This window comes from Cupressus sempervirens, chromosome 7 (assembly GCF_028749045.1).
Source record: "Cupressus sempervirens isolate cs-2001-9-10 chromosome 7, ASM2874904v1, whole genome shotgun sequence".
In the NCBI taxonomy this organism is placed as follows: Eukaryota; Viridiplantae; Streptophyta; class Pinopsida; order Cupressales; family Cupressaceae; genus Cupressus; species Cupressus sempervirens.
In genome coordinates, this window is record NC_143124.1 from 533,222,620 (window position 1) to 533,243,868 (window position 21,249).

Consider the following 21,249-nt stretch of genomic DNA (forward strand, 5'->3'; position numbering starts at 1 on the left):
GTTGCTTCAACCCTTTGTACTCCTCACACCATATCAAACTAAGGTGTTGACTTGTATTCCTTTATTGTCATTACCCACCTATGAGGGATTGCAGACAACATATATTTCTCTTATTTCCTAGCTCTCTTTCCCCACAAAATAACCTTCACTCCTCTTCTTCCATTCATATTGTCTGTACTGGGTCTGTGGGGAGTCAACTCATTCAAAATCTCTATTTCTTAGAATAATTCTTCAAAATTTATATGACCTTTATGATCAACCTTTTACATCAATAACATATTCAACAATACTAATTTCATGCACTTACATAACAGATCCCCATAGCGTAACTAAATAATACTTGGATTGAATTGACGTCTATTTTTCTTCTTGTGATTTATCCTTTAGGAGGCATTTCTCTTCAATTTGTTGTCCTTTTCTCCATGCTACATCAAAATATATTGTTCGTTAAAAAATATAATCATATCCATTCTAATATCAAATAAAAGTAAAGCACATTACAATTATTATAATAGATCCTAGACAAAGAAGAAGAAGAATCAATAAAGATATGTGGAAACTTCATATTTCTCAATATGTTAAATTAATGGATAATAATACATATAAATAAACAAGGGCTGTGCGAGCAGCTCAAGTCCCTGCCGTGGTGGGGGAGTGGGAAAGAAATGTGGAAACATCTGATTTAAGAAGATTGTGGAATCTGAAACTCAAGTACTGATGTCTCTGCCTAGTGGAACATATCAAGCTTTGGTGGAGTTATAAATGATTAATATGAGTTTAGTAGTTTCATAATCACTTTCAAGTAGTAGATTTCTTGAGAACATTAGAATTTTTTTTGTAAAATAGGCATCTAGGCAGGCAGATGTCAATTTTTTGTCTAAACATACTTTCTAAATGGGACAACTCTGCATTCAAACTAACTTATCAAGGTCAAGCCTAGAATATTGATTAAAAGAAGATTTCTTTTACCCATGATGTGGCTTCTTTTCCTTATTAGAGATCACTTCTTCTGCTCCCCCCTTCACTGGTTCTCTCCCACAATTTATCAATGACAACCTCAAGTAGTTTAATAACTCTCAATATCCCTCTTCTAGACCATAAACTACTTTACCAATTATATAGTGTTATTATTATTAAACAAAGCCCAATCTACACCATTCTCAAATCTCATAATTTTCCACATTCTAACATTTTCTAAATATTTTTTTTATCATAAAATATGATCTAAAATTTGTGATAAAAAAGGTTAAATGATTTAATTCAAAAACAACTAAATGGAATTCTCAAATCTAGCAGAGAGCTCCATAGAAAAAATTAAGTCCTACAGACGGAGGAGTTCTAGGGAAGTTTGGACTTTTTTTGGTAGTTCAATGATCATTGGACAGAGGGGTGAGAAAATTTTGTTGTTCTATAGCTTCTAGAAAGGACAGACTTTTCACAACCATCAATTCAATTAAGCTAACCACTCTGATTATTTGTCCACATTATTCACTGTACAGATGTGCTACTATGACAGGCACATGAAACCTAAGAATTACTTACATGTCCGACGTTGATGAATAAACACGATTTACTGCAAGAGGTCCAATCACACTATCGATTTAAAAAACAAGAATGGAAAATTGCTTTTTTTTCCAGTTGTAGAGGAAGTATATAAAAATAGATTTATTGACTTCCACAACATACAAATCCAAAGCTTTGTTCAGACGTTAAGAAAGTAATTTTCCCCTACACCTATCTTCTCTCCATACCCATGCGTGAACTGGTGTTCCCTATTTATATATTTTCTGTAGCAGCCAGTGTGATGGCAAGCACCTTATCTTCTGCGTCTAAGTTTTGTACAGTGGAAGACATGTAGATCTATTCCTTTTTGTCCTCATCCAGTGTGGTGTAAGACATGGATGCAATGTGCAGTGATCACCAACCTCAAGGAGAAACATGATGACACTATGGAATGAGTGTCTGTTGTAGCCTATTTTATGATCTGCATTTAATTCACCATATCCGTTGTTTGCCTAAGTATAATTATCAGAACAAGTTCTTTTAATTAGGATAGCAAAGAGGCTTCCAAATTATGTGAGTGGAAGTTTTTTAATGTAAGATACATCTATGGTTAAAATACTATGTTGTTTCCTTGACATTCTCCGCAGCCTTTATGCTACATGTGAGACTTATAAATTCTCTATTATGAGGGGCATCACACTGTTGAATTCGGTAAAAGTCTGCGATGTCCTCCTCTGCATATTCGGAATATGTAGAAGCATTTCAAGAACGAAAAGAAACAAAGCATCTCACCCAACATATTTTTTAGTTTTATAACCTACAGTGCCCCTTTCATTTGGCTGAGAATGATAGTTTTTTGATTGGTGGATTTCCACAAAATAAAGGAATTTGTGCAACATATTGTACTGGAATTCATATTTTATTTTATTATCTTAAAGATGAAATTGAGATGTAGTTTATGGGAAAATATCACTAATGATTGAATGACTATATTAAAGTTTGGGCATCCATTACTTCGGTAAGCAATGACAAAATTTTTGCAATTTTTACACAATGCGCTGGGATTTGAAGTGTTAACCAGAATACAACCATGACCGGCCGCTATGATTTGGGGATCTGCTTCTGTAGGAAGAATGAAATTGGGAATGGAGGATATTAAGAGTATATACAAGGCAAGCCATGAGAGTTTGGAGTTTATATTTGGGCTTTCCATGATGAAATCGCATTGCTAAACAATTCACTCAAGTTATTTTAAAATATAGAAAAATGAAGACTGACAGCCCTTACAGTAGAGACTTTTCTTCAAAAGACTTTGCAGCATAAGGTAGGGACTTTGCAGTCTTCTGTGCTGAACAAAACTGAAGTCTGAAGCAGATACCAAACTAAAATGTAAATTATAGAAAGGTGATTGAAAAAAAAAGTGTCCCTCTAAGAGTTTCCATTAATATTCACCCCTCTGCCTCTGTCATGAAGGTTAAATTACTGTTTGACTGTATATCAATACAAACGATTTCATAGCTGTGAAAAATGTTGTTCAGCAGTTAAAACACGGTACCTGCAAGAGGAAGCCATTATTCCCCAGGAAAGAGCCTCGACAAAATATTGTCTTGACCTGCAAGGGAAATCAAATTGTTTAAATAAATTAACAAAATCTCTTTGAAACCTAAATCTTAGCATGTGGACAACACAGTGAAGTGAAAGTAAATGTTATTATTCAAAAACCGAAGGAAATGTTTCAATCTGTAAAAACCACAGAAACCACATGCAAGCATAGTCTTATTTTACAATGTGTTTAGATTGTAAATATTTTTGCCACGGGAATCAATGTACCAAACTATTCAAGAAGTTTACACCTCATTGCATGCAAGGAATACATGTTCTCCAAGTTTTGTTCCTCCATAGCAATTGCATATTTGGAGTATTGCAATAATAGACATGTAACATTTTTTTTTAAATGACAATTGCCCTAAAATATTTGTGATAATTTTTCTGCTGGAAAAACAAAGACTGCCCGGAAAAAATAACAGGAGAAAATAGAATAAAACTTATTTATATATATGATGTCATATAAATTTCATTATAACTTGCAAACTATAGTCTATGATAGTATTATCTTAAAATGCACAGTTTTCAATCAACCAACTATTAGATTACAAGAGATTGAAAACTTTAGTCTCCTGCCTTACGGCAGGGACTAATCAAGTTTGTGTAAGAACTTACAAATCTTGCAAGAAAACACCTTCTAATTGGGTGTAGTTATATCTGAAGAGCGTAAAGGAAGTAATGAGAGGGGGAGGGAGGAGAGCAACCATCAAAAACACAAACGCAAAATTTCTCATGGAAAACCCTTCTGGTAAAAACCCACTGCATACAATAGCTTTCATTGACAAAAATGGGCACCAACCCATATTACAAAAGTGACCACAAACTCACAAAGCAGAGCACCTCCAATCAGCTTTTGCACCAACCTCAATTTGAGCAGAAACTCAAATCGAGAACTTAATACCACTTTCCAGAACATTCCCAGCAATTTACATAACAGCCCTTTTATCAACAATAACAAAAAAATTAATGCTGCACTGCAAGTATCATGAATCAATTCTCTCATCAGAAAATCTTCCAACACACAACTATCAATAGCATCTCAAATGCAATGAAATACATGATTGTAGTCATATGCTTTACTTTCATCTTATATACTTAGCTACATCAGCCTTTATAATAGTGCAAACCCACACCCACAATATATATTTCTTCTAGCATGGAATATTTATTTAGTACAAAATCTTCTCTCCATATAGCCACCTAACTTCATGAATTTCTCACCCCCATAATTTTTGCACAATCGCAAATATATTGACAATTTTTCATTACCAATGTACTAGAAGCATCACCTGTGAAAGATGTGTCAACAACATAGTTACATCACCCTATTTTGAAATGGCAACTTCAACGAAAAGATACTGCATAACACATTCCTTCAACACCACCCAGTAGCTATATGCATACTTATGCTCAATGATAGCAACTCCACAATCTCTAACATTAAATTGCAGAGTCATTAATAGTAGTTGTCGCACCTTTCTTCGATTCCACTTGACTCATTTTTGCTCACGTAAACACAAAATCCCATATTTAAGGCTTGACTCAATCATATATTTGACTAATTTGTTCAACTCTCAATCCACACATGTTATATTTGCCACAAAAGTATTGTTCTGCAATAAAAATAATCAACCATTTCATTGAAAGCAGATCCCTGATTAGTCAATTCCACGTCATACAATTAAAAACCTGCACAATTACATAAATACAAGCCCCAGTTAAAAAAGTAATCAAAACAAAACTACTAGTTTACAACTAAGAAACACCCAATCATTAATATTAATGCAGCTGAAAGAATCTTTACCTTTTTCAATTTTTAAGACCAAGCATTGAACCAACAAAGTATTAAGATGCGCCGCTCAGAAGTTGTTTCTCAGATTAAGTCATTGCTCCTCAATCAGCCAAGCTTTAATACAAATAAACATGTGACCATTTATCACATTAGTTGTTTTAAAATATGAGAAAGGTGTCAACTCTTCAAATGCACATTCTTGGAGCATTAACATTTCACACTACAAAAGTCATCACATCATAAATAAAGTACAAATCCCCCTTATTTGATTAAACGGTGATTCTAGAATCTTCAACTAGTGGCATGGCCAATGACATGTCAAGAAAGCAGAAAACTAGGCAGCTGAAGCAGACAACAAACTAGCTCAAGCACCTCAAGCAAACAACCACGCAACTCAAACCTAAGTTGCCAGTTCGGATTCTAGTTTGTATGCGGGTTCGACATTCACTCAAAATATTTTTGGGCTGAATTCGGTTCGTTTTGGGTTCGTTCATACACACACACACACACACACACACATATATATGTATGTATGTGTATATATATGTATGTATGTATATATATATATATATATATATATATATATATATATATATATATATATATATATATATATATATATATATATATATATATATATATATATCTTCCAAAACACACTTAAAAGAGAAGTCAAGTCATATATATATTTGTTGGGTGATAGTTGAGATTAGTTTCAACTTCTCTATATTAGGCAAGCAACTAATCTTTAACAATAATAATTTAATACTATTAATAAATGAATAAATTGAAATATTAGTATATTAAGAAGTAATGAACAATAATGAAATAAATTACAAACATAAAGTCAAGTCAATAATATCTATGATCAACTTAGGTAACCGAGGGACTCAAAAAATCGTCAATCAATATAAGTAATACATATACAAATAAAGGGCTAGCCATATTTATGGGTAAACCTATAATAATCCAGTTGGAGTCTTGCACAATGGAACCAACATGGCAATATTGTTATTCACTAAATTTTAGTTAATACGCATCGATGGGATTATTAAGTCCCCTGTACAATGCTAATCACCATACAAACGAATAATGTTAACTGGAACTGATAATACCGGTACTTGGTATTCGGTAGATATAATCCTAAATATTTGATTGGTGTGAATGGAGTAAGGAAGGAGTAAAATGGCAACAATGATAAACCTCTTGTTTTGCTGGCAACTAATCTTTAACAATAATAAACTAAGTTACAATGTATTTATGTTTTAGGTTTACTATTTAACAATATCAATATATCATTTAACATTAAAATAATGTTATAACATTTCTATTGAAAGTCAACCGAACTGAAATTCTGCCAAATTCGCATGAAATTCATTCAAAACCATTTGACATTCCTCTCAGGTTCACAGGTGGTTTTTAAAGTTCGCTAAAATTGGTCAAAATGTCGAACAGGGTCCTATTGGAGGAATTTCCACTAAATATGTCAGAGAAAAAGCAATTTGGTTTTGAATTTGAGCCAACTTCAACTTTGCATCGAATTGAATATCGATTTTCATGTTCCCTAAATGAATATGATAACTTAGACTCAAACCAATCCTCTATTACTAAGACTAATCCTATAAAGTTTATACGACCTTGATCATCAACATTTGACATCAATGACAACATATTAAAATATTCATCTACAACAAAATTGTTAGAACAGCTCTAAGATAAACTAAAACAAACTTACTCTAAAATAAAACTGCTCCCCCTGACTTATTTCTGCCCCTCTAACATCAATGACTAAAACCAACTTGCGAACTGGAAATTGTTGCTCAAAGAATATGACAATGACAACTCTCCATAAATCCAAACAGAAATTTAATGATCGAAAGAAATCACTCCCATCTTCTCCTTTTTGATATCATTAAGAATGTATAGATCATTAGCAACCGTGCTTGCATCAACAATATGTTTGTCATCTTTTCTAATATCGCAACAATCTCAATTACAAACCAAATTGTGTCCTTGATCACACAATTAATTAACACTGAATAGATTATTTCTCAAACCTTTTGCATATAAACCATTCTCAACTTTAGTCTCACCATCATTCAAAACAAGTGTAGTTTACCTCTAATTTTTGCAGATGTCTTGCAAGAAAATCTTACCTTACCTTCATTAGTACATTTGAGTGTGAACAACTTTCTCTTGTCTCCAAACATATGCCTAGAACAATCAATGGTTATATACCATATGCATTTTCAATTTTGTGGAAGGGACGTCGTTTGCACAATAGTTGAAAAACCTGGACTCCACAATTACTTGGATCGCCCAAAAAGTTTAAAAACTTAGGACTCGCCAAAGACTTAGCAAAACAATCAGCGATAAATTGGCACTTTTATCAAACATTTCAAAATATACAATTTCTTAAAATATTCTTAAAAACATTGAATTTGTGGAAAATAATAGTTAGTTAATACAGGATTCCATCATATATAAATCAACATTAGATAACATCAGCATTCATGTACTTTACAGATCATAAGTTATCATCTATATTTCTTTAAAAGATATTAATATAATATTATAATACTTTAAAATATACTAATAGAAGAATCATTTTTCAGTGTTTCATATTTAGTTAATATTAATTATTATTATTTCATTTTAAAAGTCTAAATATTAATACAAATTATGTTATATTAAATTTTACATGCCCTAGGAAGTCCTTTTATATTAGTGGCGGTGCTTCTTTGTTTCAAAGCATTTATCTCTATCTCACTCACGAAAGTAAGAACCCCTATAACCGAGAACAATCACCAAATGTTGAATCTAGATCACTTTGGTCTCATTCTCAATCACTAATCTGGATCACTTTAGTCTCAATCTCGGCCACAAATTCGGATCATTTCGGACTCTTCATCTCAATCATGAAGGTATGCATATGGAGCTGCAACAAAAGTGGTCAATTGTGCTTCCCTATGTCATGTCCCAGGTTGTGCCTTGGGCAAAATCAAGATCTATCCAAAAGAAATGCATAAAACAATTTGTAATTTCTCATTTACCATGATTTTTAATATAGTGGCCTAGTGGTGGAGAACTTGTAATCTTGAAAGAGAGGTCACAAATTCAAATCCAAGGAATGTACACCTCATTTGTAGTGTCAAGCGCCTCTCAAAAAAGAGTACGAGGTAATCCCATATCACTGTCACCATATGTAAACAGGAAAACTATGGCATAGTGTCGTGGACTATAAAACCCCCTTTCCTTTCATTTCCTTTCCTATATATTAATTTACATTAGTTTATCTAATAAATGTAATAAATATAAACCTAATGTCATAATAAATGAAATAATACCTAATCCTAATACTTACTTTGACTCGTATACACAATTGTTTGATCGTGATTTTGACAATATTTTTGTGATTTTTTACCCAAAAACCCATGTCTATCATGATATAATTGTGATTATATTGTTTCATCTACTGATTCACAATAGACCGTTGGATTTGTGATATACCATCACTTATCTGTAATATATTGCCACTATTTTCAACTATGTTTTGCACAATTAGGGATCCGTTAACACTTCTTTCTCCTTCCTAACAACCTTAGCAACCTCCATAACTTTGTCCTCTTTCACAAACTTCTTGTTCTTCTTGGACAAATCTGCCATACCACTTCTTCATCACATCCTCTTCAGTCACCTCTTCTCGTCCCTTCCACTGCCCGTTCCCCTGTTCACTTTCATTTCCTCGACAGTGACAATGAGCTCTTTTCCTTCCGTCTTTGGAGACTCCTTAATCCTATGAGTTTTATTGATTCTTGTGAGGCCTCTATGTTTGACTTGCTTGGGACGGCCATTTGGAAGTCTACCATCCTTTCCATACCTCACCACCCTTCACTTTCCCTCCGTAGCAAACGTCATAATACATGCCCTATGAACCAATGGTTTGATGTTGACTGCAAAGTTTTTCATCACTCTGTCCGTTCTGCTTTCGAGGCTCACTCCCCTAATTATGCTTATCTTCGGTTGTCTTACCTTCATCTTCTTTGCCACAAGCAATGATCTTTTACCGCTTCCCAGTGTAAATCCCTTTGCTCCACGTTGATCTGTAATCCCCAGCGTTTTTGGCAAACTCTTTTCCCCTGATGTACCCCTCCATCTTCCATCCTTGACTTTCGCTCCCTAACCACCCACACCATGGCACTTAATAACATTCTCGAATAGCCTTCTATTCATCCCATTTCGCCTCCTTTTTGTCACCTGTACACCCCCTCTTACATTTATGAGGCCATCAGATCCATGAGATGCAGCAAAGTGGAGGATGATGAGGGGTTCTAGGCTAAACTCTTCAAGTTTGGTGCCTCCATTCTAGGCCCCTATCTCTCTATACTATTTAATAGGGTGGTTTGTACTGGGTTTCCGATTTCTTGGTCCAAGCATCAGATTTATCCAATCCATAAGACCGATCCTGCATCTGATCTTGGGAATTACAGGACTATTATGATCGGGTACACATTGTCCAAACTATATGCTACAGCACTCAATGCTATGTTTTCTAGAGAGCTTGATAAGAAAGGTTGTAGAGCTAGAGGGCAGGTTGGTTTCCGAGCTGACTACCAGACTATGGATCACATTTTCACTTACGAGCTATTATTGATGAGGCTAGACACAGATCAAAGAAAGTTTACTGCTACTTTGTTGATTTTCACAAGGCTTTTGATTATGTTCCTAGGATGGCTTTATTTCAAAGGCTTCAGGAGATTGGGATTTCAGATATGTTACTAACGGCTATCATGAGATTATACGAAATAGTTGTGGGTAGATTCAAAACTCCTGATGGTTTCTCAATCCCAATCCATAGCACCATTGGGGTTAAACAAGGCTGCCCTCTATCTACCACTTTGTTCAGTTTGTATATTGATGAGCTTGAGGACTTCCTTTCGAAGTCTTCGCTCCCAAGTGATGGTTGCTATTTACACCAGGTTTTGATCTCTATTCTTCTTTTCGTGGATGATGTGGTTCTTCTTGCTTCTTCTCCAGAGAGTTTACAAAAGCTTCTAGATGGTTTGGCTTCCTTTTATGCTTGGAGACAGCTAGCGGTTAACCTGGGTAAGACCGCAAAGATTGTGGAGAAGGAGGCAGGTGCTTATTACATGTAGCATACACACGTTATATAGGCAGCTGAATGGAACACGGATTGCATAATAAGTTGTTTGAATGACTGGAAGTGCCCTAGACCATTATTTCTGCGAGGGTCCTTTATCTTCCATCTCATCTGCCATTATAGAGTAGGGCAATCCCCTGCAGCGAAGCTGGTTATGATCTTTAACTGCTTAAAGACTTCTTCATTTTTTTTCCAAGGGCACGAGATTGAGATCACTTCTTATATGTATATGGGAGTTTAAGTTTTTTGGGCCTCGCTTTAGTATGAGACCGGCGATATAGTCCAGAGTAAGTAAGGGTATGGGTTCTCTTGCTATGCTTGAAAAGCAGTGCTTCAGACACCATTTCCAAGATACCTCGTCCAAGTTATCCCTCTTGGACTCCCTTGTTCAGCCGACAATTCTTTTATGGCTCAGTGGTTTGGGGGCCTTCTCTCCTTAGTTTTGACTGGGCCTCGATCAAGCAGGTTCAAACATTGCTTCTACAGCACATCATTTAATGTCACAAATTTACTCCTCACAGTATCATTCTTGCTGAGTTTGGTGCTGATCCCTTTAGTCTTGCGGCTATATTTGATCTAATTTAGTTCCTTCATCGTCTGTGTGGTTTTGCGGATTTGGTTGGTGAGCGTGATAGATATTCCTACCCGGCATATTGTTCTTTTGTTGCTATTGCACATTCCAATACTAGCTCTCATGCTCATTGTTGGTATGCACAGGCTTCTTCTCTGTTGAGCTCGATTGGGATTGGCATTGATCGTCTCCCTCCTTGTCAGTTCTCTTTGAATGCCCCTGCTCATCTCCTCCCATCTAGACATGAGTTAAATGAGCATGTCAGATTGGATATTTACAGACAGTATATTATTACTACTTGGACTAATCCTCATGGTGGCTTACATCTGAGGATGGCCTTCTATGCGAAGCACTTTCTGAAGATCAGTGATGGGATTATTGTCCATCCTAGTTAGCTTTCTCGACAATGGAGTCATGCTCTCTGTATCTCTCTCAAGTCTTTTAGAGTTGGTTCTCACCGTCTTCATGCTCAAAATGACCATCATATTCACAGAGGAGAACAGATATGTAAGTTGTGTACTTCAGCTGAGGTTGAGACGGAGACTCACTTTATTTTCCGATGCCCTATCTTTTATGAGATCAAAGGGAGATTTTATTGTTTGTTCCGAGACTTCTTCTCTTGCAACTTTCTTCTGTTATTATGACCAGCGGTGTCTTGCACTCTATCTTCAGGAGGCACTCTACTCCGTGATGGTACTCTACAGTCACTACTTCCTCATTGGCATAACTCTGATCAACCTATTATTGCCTTTTCTGCACCCTTATCACCTTTGTGAGGTGTGAAAAGGCCGGCTAGTTCTATCAGTGGTCATTCTAGATCTGTCAAATCTCGCCATGGTTTCTTGTGTTAGCAACACTCCTCCACAAGTTCATAGAGACAATTCAGGGCTCCTGTCCACTCATAGTCTTATCCTTCGATGACTGATTTCTTTTTGCCAAGGAAGGACTCCTAGTCTTTTTCTTGTCCTCTCTCTTCTTATTTCTTGTTGTTCTGTGTTGTTCGCTTTTCTCAAACACCATTTGGTTTTCTAGCTGTTGTCAGTTCTTTGGTTGTAAACTCTCAGTCCCATAGACCTTTTGTGGTCTTTTGTTGGACATTAATAATTTTATCTTATCTTATCTACGAACTTTTACAGTGTTTCAAAAATTATTACATTCATAGCATACAACATTGCAATTTCTTGGAGAAGCAAAATAATTTATATTCCTGAATCTGAAATGATTTCCTGCAAACATTCTATAAGTGTCTATTTCTCCTGCGCTCCTGCGTGAGGCTCTCCTATTTACTCTTTTCAAATTTTCAGTTTTGTGGCCACGTTGTTTGCATAAGTTTCAAAATTTATAAAATATTTCCATGAGGAGAGGGGCCATGGGAGATTCAGATTAGTGTTTGCAAAATACAATAGAGATTAGGCTTAATGAAATATGCATGAATCCCTGAAGCAAAACTGTAAACCCAAATCTGAGCCTGGACTTGAACCCAAACTGGTAATGTTATTCCCATGAGTATAAACAATAAACCGAGGAAGAAGAATGAAGATTGTGAGGGGTGCTATTGCTTTTGGGTCTCCTAGATTTAACCATACAGTAAACAAGCCATTACCAGCACTAGTTTATTTTTATTTTTTAGCATTTTATAAACAGTATATTGTTTGATTTGCACCTCTTTTTAATCTAGTTTCTTTTTAACATCTTATTTATTTTGTGTAGAATGTTAGGTTGGGGAAGATATCCATTGTGGAAATATTGTGAACATGTTCCTGTGAGTAAAGGTACAGGTGGAACAACTAAAATCAAATGTAAACATTGTCCAAAAGAATGGCAAGGAACTTACACAAGGGTGAAGGCTCATTTCCTTAGCATACCTGGAAAAGATGCTGAGCCTTGTGAAAATGAGGCAATATGGAATGTCCCTCCTTGGTATATCTTGTGATATCAGGACAAATACTTTATTTCCTTAAATGAGTAATTTGTCTAGTCTTTACAATTGCACTATGCAATGGAGATTATGTACAATTTTCCTTCCTACTCTGTCTTATATTTTAAGCACTACTAATCCCCTTAATATTATATAAGAATTCTTTTTTCTTAATATGTGATATTTGGTATTGATTATCTGTTGTGCCCTCCACCCGAATATGATAAGAGGTCGATTAATTATTGGTATGATCAAGATCAAGCTACTTTCCAAGTTTTGGATAAGTATTATAACACCAAATAGCTTATATCAATTCTGATTGCATACACCCAGATTGGTATTCTATAGTAAGATATTATTCTCTTTATGCAAAATGACTGGAATGAAATAATGACCAATATTGTTACTAAAAGTGCTATCTGGAAATGTATTGTAATTCATATATACTCTGACTATCCCCATTTCCTCAGTCTATGTTACTGTACGGATATTTAGAGCCAACATGTTCGAGTATCCTAGATAAATTGCGCTGCCAGATAATGGAGAGTGGAAATGAGTCCTCCCAGTATATTCAACAATTGGGCGGGTAGTGTGGATTCCTACTTATCTCCGCATGTGAAGTCCTTCTTTGTCCTTGGAATGATGGTTATCTGCCCTCACACTGATTCTGTCTGAGTATTGTGCACCGCGTTGGGTGACGGTCTATTCGTTATGTTTCAATTTGTCTATGATGTCTTCCTTCTAGATTATTAACGTGATGAAAGGTACTTGCAATTGGCTCCTTGTCTGACTTAGCGATTCTCCCTTCTCCACTTATCGGCAGGGTCTACGTATCTGTTTAATGCAAATCTGGGTTGTGTTGCTTTCTCTGTCCTAGCTGTCGATGATACAGTTCCTTAGCGTTTTTCTTCCGTGGCTATGATCTGGATGACATTACTCCCGTATCTTATCACAATTGACGCCTTTCAATATGCCAGTCCACGTTAATGGTGTTTGAATTGTCTGTTGTATCTTCCCTACTGGATGTGTTCCAGTCCGATGCCTTCCTTCTCCCGTGGTATAGATTATATATCTTATAACCTAAACGGTAGCATTTCTTGGTTGTGTAAGGGATGCGTCCCAATGCCAATAAAAGATCACGTCTCTCCATGAATAGAAAATGGGAAATTCATTCGTTGATCATTCCCTATTGTTATCAATTGTATAATCTTCACTAAATCATAAATCTCTTACCACTGTATGTATGTAAATTGGATTTATTTAACCGATCATTATACGATATATCAGAGTGTATAATGTTTCAATATATGATAATCCTTTAGGTATTAGATCTTGGGTTGCCTTTTATTAAATTAATTTTTGTTCTATTATTAATGATTTTAGTATAAGTATTTGTTCATCCATAATGTAAATGAATTAGTGTTATACATTATCATTTTTATATGCTAATATTGTTTTGGCAACGTATTATTAATAATAGTTGGTCACAAAAATATTTTATTTGTTATTTAGTTACTAATATATTATTATATTATTATTATTTATTAATCATTTAGATATTATATTTATTTAAATATTTTGTCATTAATTTGACCTCTGAGATTTGAGGATATCACACAATATGTCTTGATGAGAGAATATATCTAAATATTAGCTCCTCTCATGCTTCAATAGGAAGGACACCTACTAGTACCACGGTTTCAATCTCTGAATAGGGATGCAATAGATACAAATGCATCTTCTAGTAGAGGTGTGGCAGCACAACATTCACAGACGCACAAGAGACCACACATTGGCAGCTCAAACCCCATTGAAAGACTTTTTGATATGCAAGGTCGAGAAGTACTTGATGCAGCAATTGCACAGTTCTTTTATGCAAATGGAATACCATTTAAGGCTGCCAATTCACCTACCTTTATAGAGATGGTCCAAGCTATCAATAATGGACCAGGAGGGTGTAAGCCACCAAGGCATGACAAGCTCAGCACTACTCTAATCAATAAAGAAAAACTTTGATTAGAACAACAAACATACCATTGAAAAGAGTGTGGGCTTCTGAAGGTTGCAGTCATAGTTCCAAAAATCGCCATGAAATCGCCGAAATCGCCGAAATCGCGATAAGATTCATGGCTCCCGATTTTTTTGGAATCGGAAATCGCTGGTGGCGATTTTTTCGCATGAATCGCCTGAATCGCCAAAATCGGCGATTCATGGAAAAAATCGCCAGAATCGCCATCGGGTATCGCCAGAAATCGGCCGCGGCAGCAAGGATAGAAAGTTCAATTTTTAAAAAAAAACACATGTTTTATTTGCTTTCTAAGTTGACTTTCCTCTTTGTTATAACCCTAAAGAGCCTTCTATTTGCTTAGTATGAGTAGAAGAGAGGAAGAGTGAGAGAGAAGAAGAGAAAAGAGAATCCATAGGTTTCCAACCGGCAAGAAGGAAGAGCACCAAAGAGATCAGAAGTCCATTTGGGGAGGCCATAAATTGCATTGGGAGCATTAAGGAGTCAATATCAACACTCCTCAACTCATTTGCAAGAGGTAAGTGTTGGTTTTTTTTTTGCATGTTAGTGTAGTATGCATTTTTTGTTAAATTTTTTTAGTGTTCATTTGCAAATCTTGAATGTTTTTTATTTTTAGTTTTAACTTTTACTAAATTGTAAACTAGGGTTTGTTGTTTTGTAGTTTTTGTTTATTAGTTGCAAACTTTGATTTTTTACATGAATTTTTTTATTGCAGCAGCCCTTTGCTTTCATTTTCCAATTTCCACAATGGGTAAAAAAGATGAATGCTGGAAATATAATGAAGAGTTTCCTGGGAGAACCAAATATCAAACAAAATGTATATTTTGCAAAGAAAAAATAAATTCGGGAGGTATCTATAGATTGAAATACCACATTGCTGGCATACCTGGCCATGATGTCACAGTTTGTACTCAACAAACCGCTGAGGCAAAACGCTCTTGTTTAGTGGCATTAGAAAAAATTGAACAAGACAAGTTGACTAAGAAAATGCAACTTGAAGGGTTAAGAGGTATTGGCTCCCGTGCTCCCACATCCGCAACCGCATCTACATCTGCAAGTGCATCTGCATCAGCTTCCGCATCCGTAGGTTGTGTTGGGGAGGGTTCTTCTAGGCCTCCTTTTCATCCTAGTGCTAGTGCTCATGTGAGTGTTAGTGGTAGTCGGTCTCATACTGAGACAGAGTCCAACACCAACCTATTGCGGCCTAGAGTGCGGAAAAGCAGAATGGATAGTTACTTTGTGCCCCGCACTACTCCTGGATCCCAACCCACGCTTGAGGGCATGGGTTTGAACAAGGAGATTCATGATGCTGCCAGAAAAGAGATTTGCAAATTCTGGTACTTTTGCAACATTCCATTTATTGCAGCCAGGTAATTGATTCTTTTTTCTTTGTTATCTTCAAAGTTAAAGTTAAAAGTAAAAGTAAAACTTTAATTATATCTACTTGTTTTATGATTTTAGTTTTTGACATCTAAATTTCTAATCAATATCATTATCTATTTGTGACAGGACTCCTTATTGGCAGAACATGATAGATGCAGTTGCCATTTGTGGTCCGGGGTTTAAAGCCCCAACTGAGGCTGAGTTGAGCGGATACCTCCTGGAGGAAATGGTTGAGGATATGAGGCATGAGCTTGAGGACAACCGAAAGGAGTGGATCGAAAAGGGTTGCACAATCATGACTGATGGTTGGACAGATAGGAGGGGAAGAACACTCCTCAATTTTCTTGTATCCTGTGGAGGTGATTGATCATTCTACTTTCCTACATACATAATTTTGAATCGTGATTGACTATTTCAAATTTTGATTTGTTGATTGCTAATAGTAATTATAATTCGTTGTTTTGTTACTTGTAGGATATACCATGTTCCTCAAATCCATTGATGCTTCTGCTCATGTAAAAAACGCCACATACTTATGTGAGGTTATTGAGGAAGTTATAGCAGAGGTGGGGGAACAACATGTGGTGCAAGTGGTGATGGATAATGCAGCAAGTTATGTTGCTGCAGGTAAACTTTTAACTTTTTAAGTTTTGAAAATAAATTTATTTGAATTTTGAACTTTTTCTAATTCTAACTTAGAATTTCTAAGTTTCCTAAGTTCTAAGTTCTAACATGTTTGAAATTTGAATTTCTAATTATCTTAAAATTGTTGTAGGCAAACTTTTGATGGAGAGGCACCCCACCATATTTTGGTCCCCTTGTGCAGCACACTGCCTTGACCTCATGTTGGAGGAAATTGGCAAACTTGAGTGGGTCAAGTCATGTGTGGAAAGGGCAAAAAACATATGTAAGTTTATTTATAATCATTCATTTGTCCTTAGCACAATGAGGAAGTACACAGGAGACAAAGAGTTAGCTCGTCCAGGGATCACGAGGTTTGCCTCGAATTTCATCACCTTGCAGTCTTTGTTGACATCAAGGGATGATTTGAGGAGCATGTTTGTTGGGCGAGAGTGGATTTCATCTTCCTATGCTACGACCACTGCAGGGATAGATGTGGTGGATTGCATATTTGATGATGATGGTTTTTGGAAACCTGCTAGAGCAATACTTAAGGTAATTTTATTGCAATTTAACATTTAATATTTTACAGTTTACTATGCTAATTGTTTAATGATTTAGTTTTACCTTATATTATTGAATTATTCTATGTTTAAGTTTTGACTCAAATTTTTGTTTTACTTTATATGTAGGCCACTGAGCCTCTTGTATCTCTCCTACGAACTGCTGATGGGGAGAAGCCCTCTATGGGCTACATATATGAGGGCATGGATAGGGCCAAGGAGGCCATTAAAGCTCAGTATGCAGGAGTGCAGGAGAAGTATGCCCCTATTTGGGACATCATTGATAGGAGATGGCAGAATCAGCTCCACAGACCCATCCATGCAGCAGCTTACTTTTTGAATTCGGCATTTCGTTTCCGTCCTGACTTCAAGGCGGATGAGGAGGTTCTCACCGGATTATATACAGTGATCCAGAGGTTGAGTACTGATGAGGATAGCAGTGCTGCAATTATTGAGCTTGATAAGTTCAATAATAAAGAAGGGCCACTTTTCTCTAGCAGGGTAGCCATAGATGCTCGGGAAACAATACAGCCAGGTAAAAATTAAATAATATATTCAATGTTCATGAATCTAGATTCTAAACTTAAAGTTGATTATGTAATTTTAGAGTTAACTTGTAATTTGTAATTTGTAAATGAGACTAATTATTTTTATTTTCCCTTATTTCAGATAGATGGTGGCAAATGTTTGGGGCCACAACCCCAAAACTTCAAAAAATTGCCATTCGTATTCTGAGTCAGCCAAGCAGCGCTTCTGGATGTGAGCGCAGTTGGTCCATGTTCGAGCACATCCACTCGAAGAGGAGAAATAGGTTGACAGTGCAGAGGTTGAATGATCTTGTCTTCGTTCATTACAACCTCCGTCTTAGGATCAGACAGATTTTGGGCACTGACTCCTCTCCGATCATTCTGGAGGAGATTGATCCAGAATCAGAGTGGCTCACAGAGGTTGTAGATCCAGTCTTCACTGAGGAAGACCGTGCGTGGATTGACCAGGTGGATATAGAGGCTGAGGCAGCTAGAGCACGTTCTTCAGGCATTGGTAGACGCACACGTGCACGCACAGACACAGGCCCTAGCGACATTCGTGAGCCCATCTTATATGCGGGAGATATGGCTCGACAGTCCTCTAGGACCTACATTAGACGCCTTGCTACTAGGCAGACTGGATACTCAGAGGCTGAGGCTGAGGCTGTAGCCGAGCTTGAGGATGATGTTGAGGATGATGATGACTATGAGCCTAAGGCTTGAGCTGGAGCCTTGTTTTTATATTTTGTTTACAGATATTGATACTGAATCATTGATAGACATATGTTTCAAAGTTTCAAACTTTCATGGATCTTCATCTTAGATTCTTACATAAATTTATGATTTGATGTCTTATGGATCATCTTACATACATTCTATGATTTAAATCATTATGATCATTTGATTTCTATTTACTTCAGCTAGCCTACAATTTACATTTTAGAATCTTAGATAACATAGTTACGTATGTGATGGATTTTATGTTTCATGTTTATGTATGTTAAGTTTTAACTTCTATTTGATGATGTTATAGTGTGCTTAAGTTATATTCAATAAAGGGTGCATGAAATAAGTTTTAAATTGTTAAAATCTTTAAATTTAACGGGTTTTTTCAAATTTGCCGATTCATCGCCGATTCATTGCCGATTCATTGCCGATTCACGATTCGATTCGACCTTGCCGATTCCGATCCGATTCCGATTCACGTTTCTTTGGTTGCAGTATTGTGATGGAAGGGTGAACAGATACTAGGAATCGTCCCCTACTCAATGTCATGGTAACATCTAGCAAAGGGCCTTATTTTCTGAAGGTAATTGATTGTACTGGACAAGAAAAGATTGCTGATTATCTTCATAACCAGTTATGTGACAGCATTGAGGTTGGAGCATCACATGTGATGCAAATTATAACTGATGCTGCCCCTGTTTGTAAAGCAGCAGGTTTAATGGTGCAAAAGAAGTACAAGCATATTTTTTTGAAACCATGTTGTGTGCATTCACTGAATAATGTACTAAAAGATATTGGCAAATTCTAGTAGATTTTAGATCTCATAGAAAAGGACAGAAAAATTCAGATGTTCATATGTAACCATCACTATACACAAGCAATTTACCGGACATATGCCAAAGTGAACTTTTGAAACCAGTTGATACAAGGTTTGCATCTTATTTATTTCTTCTTGACCACCTTTTTGAAGTCAAGGGACCATTGTGTTCCATCGTTGCTAGTGATGCATGGGATACTTGGAGACAGTCTTCAACGAATACTGCACTTGACGTGAGACGTTTGGTTCCTGATGATCACTTTTGGGCTGACGTTAGATTTGTTGTGGCATTTATTAGGCCCATTTGTGAGGTGATTAAATTTGCAGACTCAAATAGGCCATATTTGAGGGACATTACGAGGAAATGGATTTTATGTCTGAAAGAATCAAGACAATAACAGATGTTAGAGATCCTTCTTTATATCCTTTGATAGAAGAAAAAATACATGGAAGATGGAATAAACTGAACACACCCCTTCATTGTGCAACATTTGCCTTAAAATCCTAAATGGCATAATACAGCAGAGACCAAGAAGAGGGCACCACATAAGGATAGAGAGGTAATGAAGGGGTTTTGTGCTGCAATAAAAATATTTATGGTCGAGGTGATGAGGCTTTGGTTATAAGGAGTCAATGGAATAAGCTTCACATGGCCAATGTGATTTTGCTTCAGTGGACGCTTTAAATGATATGCAAGCAAAAAAAGACCCTATAGGATGGTGGTGGAACCATGGAGGTTATACTCCTAAGTTGCAATCATTTGCAATAAGATTGTTGTCACAAGTGGCTAGTTCTTGAGCTAGTAAGAGAAATTGAAGTACTTAAGGTTTTATTCATTCATTAAAGAGGAATCGATTGGGGTCAAAGAAAGCAGAGAACCTGGTATACATTCATAGCATACTTCGCCTTCTTTCTCGTGTTGATCCTGCATATATGGAGGGTCCTTCAGCAAAATGGCACCAAATTGTAATGAGGGAGTTGCTGCAAAGATGGAGGAAGAAGCGGTTGAACCAGATGGCCTTAATGAATTGCCCCCTGTTCTACTACCATCAGAGGAACTTGAGTTGGAGAGTGTTGATTTTCTGGATAGCAAGATAATTGAAGACTTCAAGATGGATGATCATAGCCTAATGGAGTAGATAGCTACTAGATAGATTCTGATTTTTATTTGCAGTTCAGTTTTTTGTTTGCATATCAGCGATTCAGCATAAAACTATATCTTTTTGAATTCCAAATTTCAATATGTAATATATCTAATGATATCTTCAGTAATACTAATTATTATTCTGATACAATGATCATATGCAATATTTAGAAATCAGATATATCTATGACATATGAAATGTATTTTTAACTTTTTTGAAATGTGCAAACTTCTAATGTTGAATGTTCATATTTATAACTTTTCATTGTTCTTGTTTTCAAAGCACTATGCTATTTATGAATCTACGGTACTTCTTAGGAATATTCAAAAATATATTTTTTAAAAATTAGATGTCTCCAAAAGTACTCCCGTCTCCTTTTTGAAAAACAGTCGTACTGGTACCAGTACCAGAGACCTCAAAGTCTCCCCATCTCCCAGTAACCCTGATTATTATGATCATATATTATAATTATCATCTGATATATGTTAAAGAAGTAACTAATGTGAATTAAGATATTAACCAGGGACATGTCTCAGGTAGACACATGTCCCTACATGAACTCTTGTTCATATGGGGACATCTCTCTACAGGAGACATGCCTCTTTATATCATATACATATTCATTAAAAGAGTAACTTGAATGATACAAAAATCAATAAGTGTTATTACAAGTTAAAGCAAAAATATGACATACCATCTCAAGTGGAAAGCATTACATTATGCATCTAGGAAACAGAAATTAAAATTAAAATTTCCTAAATCTAAATCTAATCAAAACTTAACATGGTATCACAGCAAGTTCAATCTTGTTATCTGTTGAGCTATCATAGTGGTGTTGTCATAATCCATACAAGATTGATTGAGCTACTGCAGATTATAGTTGTCCATGTA

The 21,249-nt window shown here is 36.0% G+C and overlaps 3 protein-coding genes across 7 annotated transcripts in view; 2 read left to right on the forward strand and 1 right to left on the reverse strand.

The window, feature by feature from the left end:
- The window catches only part of MEE44 (Nucleotidyltransferase family protein), a 195,650-nt gene that overhangs the window by 25,722 nt on the left and 148,679 nt on the right, over positions 1-21,249 (reverse strand). For 4 of the 5 annotated variants that reach the window (XM_089791915.1, XM_089791913.1, XM_089791914.1 and 1 more), the window contains exon 16: positions 3,059-3,115. The gene's annotated coding sequence lies outside the window, so the exon portion shown is untranslated. Of the gene's footprint in view, positions 1-3,058; positions 3,116-3,834; positions 4,798-4,912; positions 5,015-21,249 lie in introns of those variants that run through there. The other variant, XM_089791916.1, reaches the window with a different exon arrangement.
- Positions 14,622-17,162, forward strand: LOC149547863 (uncharacterized). The gene is made up of 5 exons (XM_089794198.1): positions 14,622-15,093; positions 15,292-15,946; positions 16,086-16,318; positions 16,434-16,586; positions 16,735-17,162. The coding sequence occupies exons 2-5, from the start codon at positions 15,324-15,326 to the stop codon at positions 17,160-17,162; spliced, it is 1,437 nt and encodes a 478-aa protein (XP_089650324.1). The 5' UTR covers positions 14,622-15,093; positions 15,292-15,323.
- LOC149547864 (uncharacterized) lies at positions 17,132-18,584 on the forward strand. The gene is made up of 2 exons (XM_089791910.1): positions 17,132-17,678; positions 17,813-18,584. Exons 1-2 carry the CDS (start codon positions 17,327-17,329, stop codon positions 18,391-18,393), a joined length of 933 nt encoding a protein of 310 aa, XP_089648036.1. The 5' UTR covers positions 17,132-17,326; the 3' UTR covers positions 18,394-18,584.

Coding starts and splice junctions, on each gene's coding strand:
- LOC149547863 (XM_089794198.1), top strand. CDS start 15,324: ATGGGTAAAAAAGATGAATGCTGGAAATATAATGAAGAGTTTCCTGGG. Junction 15,947..16,085: donor ATTCCATTTATTGCAGCCAG/GTAATTGATTCT, acceptor TATTTGTGACAG/GACTCCTTATTGGCAGAACA. Junction 16,319..16,433: donor TTTTCTTGTATCCTGTGGAG/GTGATTGATCAT, acceptor TGTTACTTGTAG/GATATACCATGTTCCTCAAA.
- LOC149547864 (XM_089791910.1), top strand. CDS start 17,327: ATGGGCTACATATATGAGGGCATGGATAGGGCCAAGGAGGCCATTAAA. Junction 17,679..17,812: donor TCGGGAAACAATACAGCCAG/GTAAAAATTAAA, acceptor CCCTTATTTCAG/ATAGATGGTGGCAAATGTTT.